At 38.9% G+C, this 3588-nt stretch overlaps 1 protein-coding gene across 1 annotated transcript; it reads left to right on the top strand.

Annotated features, from left to right (window-relative positions):
• Positions 1–2194: 2194 nt before the first annotated feature.
• LOC101417130 (olfactory receptor 8B3-like) lies at positions 2195–3133 on the top strand. The gene has a single exon (XM_023583932.2). The coding sequence runs from the start codon at positions 2195–2197 to the stop codon at positions 3131–3133; it is 939 nt and encodes a 312-aa protein (XP_023439700.1).
• Positions 3134–3588: the final 455 nt, after the last annotated feature.

The raw sequence follows: 3588 nt of genomic DNA, 5'->3' as shown, positions 1-3588 counted from the left end.
CTAAGCACTTGACTTATATTTGTTCAATTAATAGTGACAAAAAGCCAGTGAAAGAGATGCTCTTATTCCCATCCCTATTTGATAAAGTCTGTGAGGCAGAGAGAATTTTAGTAACTTGCCCAATGTGTTAGAGTCAAGAATAATGGATGTAGGGTCAAACACATGCCCTCTTACCCCAGAGGCCAAATTTTTACCTTGTAAGAGGAAAAGAATTTGATGACCGCAGTGACTGAAATATTGCTGCTAAGAACTTATAAGGATATTCCCAGTAGGTGTTTAGAAATAAAGGCATTAGAAGGAAGGCAAGCATTATAAATTATTTGGAGCTATCCCTGAAAAGACAGCCCTAAAATCAGTTACTGCAGTCCTTGAGCAATTTCTGATAAAATATTACAGAAATCTGTTGACAGAAACTGTGTAGAAACACTCCTTATGAAATGGGAAGAAAGAGGAGGATAATGCAATAGACAGATTTCCTTTGAGAGATGAAGATGATAGTTATATGAGAGTTCAATTTTCATCTGCATCAAGGTATGTACAATCCCTAGAGTAAAGTGAAAACTTAAGCAAAATATTCCATCCCTAAGGAAATAAAGACATATCATGGTCTAGGGTGTAATGGCAATTGCATAATTTTCCTATTATACACAGAAATTGTTCCCTGGTGACTGAGTAAGTTTCCAATTTGTTCATAACCAATTGTAAGGTCTTATTCAACCAACATTAAATTGTCTACCTAATTACTAAAGAATGTTCATTTTTTTCTCTGCTGCTTCAGGGGCCTCAAAATTAAAATCAGAAATTATAATATATATCACAGAAAAATTTTCCAGAGCATGTCGGAAATCAAGTCTCGTCTTAATCCTCTCTTAGAAGCAAAGCAACCAAAATTCTTTGCCCTTCTATGACCACGGGGTAAATAAAAGGGAAGAGGAAGTTCAGAGTTCTTGTCTAAAAAGGGTGAGTTCCTGATTAATTTTTGTCTTTTCTTTAAAGATAAATAGATCACACAAAATATTACATTAAAAAATGTAAGAGGTTCCCATATACCCTTCCCCCCCACATCCACATCCCCTTTCATCAGCAAGACACATTCATTGCGTTTGGTGAATACACCTGGAGCACTGCCACACCACATGAACCATAGTTTACATTATAGTTCACACTCTGACTCATTCCATCCAGTGAGTTATGGCAGGATATATGATGTCCTGCATCTGTCCCTGCAATATAATTCAGGATAACTCCAAGTCCCGAAAATGCCCCATATCACACCTCTTCCTCCCTCTTCCTGCCCTCAGCAACTCCCATGAGCACATTCTCCACATCAATGATACAATTTCTTCCATTGTTAGATCACAACAGTTCTGTAGTAGAATACCAGAAAGTCCACTCCAACCCTTATTATATTCCTCTGTCCTGTGGACCCTGTGATGGAGATGTCCAGTTCCTGATTTTTATACAACACACCCTCCTTATTTTGAGAAGGATATCCAGGGATTAAAACATGCTGCTTCCTCTCCTGCTTTATGCAATTGTGCCACTCAAGTGAAAAAGGTAAAAGAATCTGCTTGAGGGCAACCTTATGTTTGAAGATATGAGGAGACTCTGGGTTCCCCTATTTCAGTGTGTGTGATCCATCTTAATGGAGGCAACTCTCACACTTATAGATTTATAGTTTTTACTCTATGACTTGAGGAAGCTCCAGACCTCTCCTAGACTTTGGACTCTTAGTGTGGATCCTGAGACATTATTCATGGTTCACACCAGGGCAGGGTCTAACCTGTATCAGAGGACAGATCCAGGTTGCTATTGCCTGTGCCTCAGGTACACAGGTAAGGGTAGGGCTCATGTGAATGAAGACATGATGAGATGAGAGAGGAGGACTCTTTCTTGTCTTTCTTCTCCCTTCTTGTTTTTTCCATCAGACATGTTTTTGCCTGGCAGAAGTTGCCTTATTCTTAGGCTAATTTGGAGGTGCTCTTGGCTATATTTGACTTTCATCTGTAATCACAAGAAGTAACTGTCACTCAGTATCATGACAATGGTAAAGGCAGATTCTACTGTCCAGGTTGAGCTAGTCTTATATAGTCCCAATTTATACAACATCTTTGTAGGAAGACACATTATGGAGGATTTGGGTTGCACTCTGATGTAACCCTTTTTTCTTATCCCACAGATCCCCCAGGAAAGAATGACTCCTGGAAATGGCTCTTTTGTGACTGAATTTGTTTTGGTGGGATTAACAGAACACCCAGATCTCCACCTCCCTCTTTTCTTCCTATTTCTATCAATGTATGTATTCACAATTCTGGGAAACTTGGGTTTGATAACTCTAATTGGGCTGAGCCCCCACCTTCACACTCCCATGTACTTTTTCCTCTTTAACTTGTCTTTCATTGACTTCTTTTATTCTTCTGTTTATACACCCAAAATGTTGATCAACTTCATATCAAAGAAGAATATTATCTCCTATCAAGGGTGCATGACCCAGCTCTTCTTTTTCTGCTTTTTTATCATCTCAGAATGCTATGTGCTGACATCAATGGCCTATGATCGCTATGTGGCCATCTGCAATCCACTCTTGTATAACATCACAATGTCCCCTAAAGTGTGTTCGAACCTTATTTTTGGTTCATACTTGATGGCCTTTTCTGGTGCTATGGCCCATACAGGATGCATGTTAAGAGTGACCTTCTGTGATGCTAACATCATCAACCATTATTTCTGTGACGTCCTCCCTTTGCTCCAGCTCTCCTGCTCGAGCACCTATGTCAATGAGCTGGTGGTGTTCATTGTGGTGGGCATCAACATCTTTGTGCCCAGTGTCTCCATTTTTATCTCTTATGGTTTCATTCTCTGCAGCATCCTCCATATCAATTCCAGTGAGGGAAGGTCCAAAGTTTTCAGCACCTGCAGTTCCCACATAATAGCTGTTTCTCTATTTTTTGGGTCATGTTCATTTATGTATCTCCAACCATCTTCTGCCAAGTCTATGAATAAGGGAAAAATCTCTTCTGTTTTTTACACCATTGTGGTTCCCATGATGAACCCCTTAATCTACAGCCTGAGGAATAAAGATGTTAAGCTTGCCCTGAGAAAAATCCTGTGTAGGAGAAATTTCCATTCATAAGTAGACTCTCTTCTGAAGGTCATTTCAGGTTGAGGAGGTTCAGTGTGTTTATTTACAATATATTTGGCGGCAGGTTTTTTATTCTAATTTTTTATTACCATAAAGAAATAAATTTAAGTCTTCTCTCAAGAAATTATTTCTAGTATTGTTAAATTATGTCTTGTTCTTCACCATATGCCCAATTTTTCTCCTTCTACCTCGTTCCTGTTTGAAACTATCTTGAAAGAAGCAATATATTACATATGCTTTTTCACTGCAAGTTTGAACTTTTTTCCCGGAAATATGATTCAATTCCTAATGATTGAATAAAGTAACAATAGGGTGACATTTTTCCTTTGGAGGGGGGATAACCCTTGTCTGAAAGTTGTAATGTGCCGCTGGAAGCATAAATCAAGCAATATGCCTCCATGCCGGTATTTCCATCCTCACTAAGCAAGAGTATGTTTCCTTCAAAT

The sequence above is a fragment of the Dasypus novemcinctus genome, chromosome 27, assembly GCF_030445035.2.
Source record: "Dasypus novemcinctus isolate mDasNov1 chromosome 27, mDasNov1.1.hap2, whole genome shotgun sequence".
Taxonomy (NCBI): Eukaryota; Metazoa; Chordata; class Mammalia; order Cingulata; family Dasypodidae; genus Dasypus; species Dasypus novemcinctus.
This window is presented reverse-complemented; position numbering and strand designations above follow the sequence as displayed.

Excerpts from the sequence above, each read along its gene's own strand:
- LOC101417130 (XM_023583932.2), top strand. The coding sequence starts at position 2,195 with ATGACTCCTGGAAATGGCTCTTTTGTGACTGAATTTGTTTTGGTGGGA.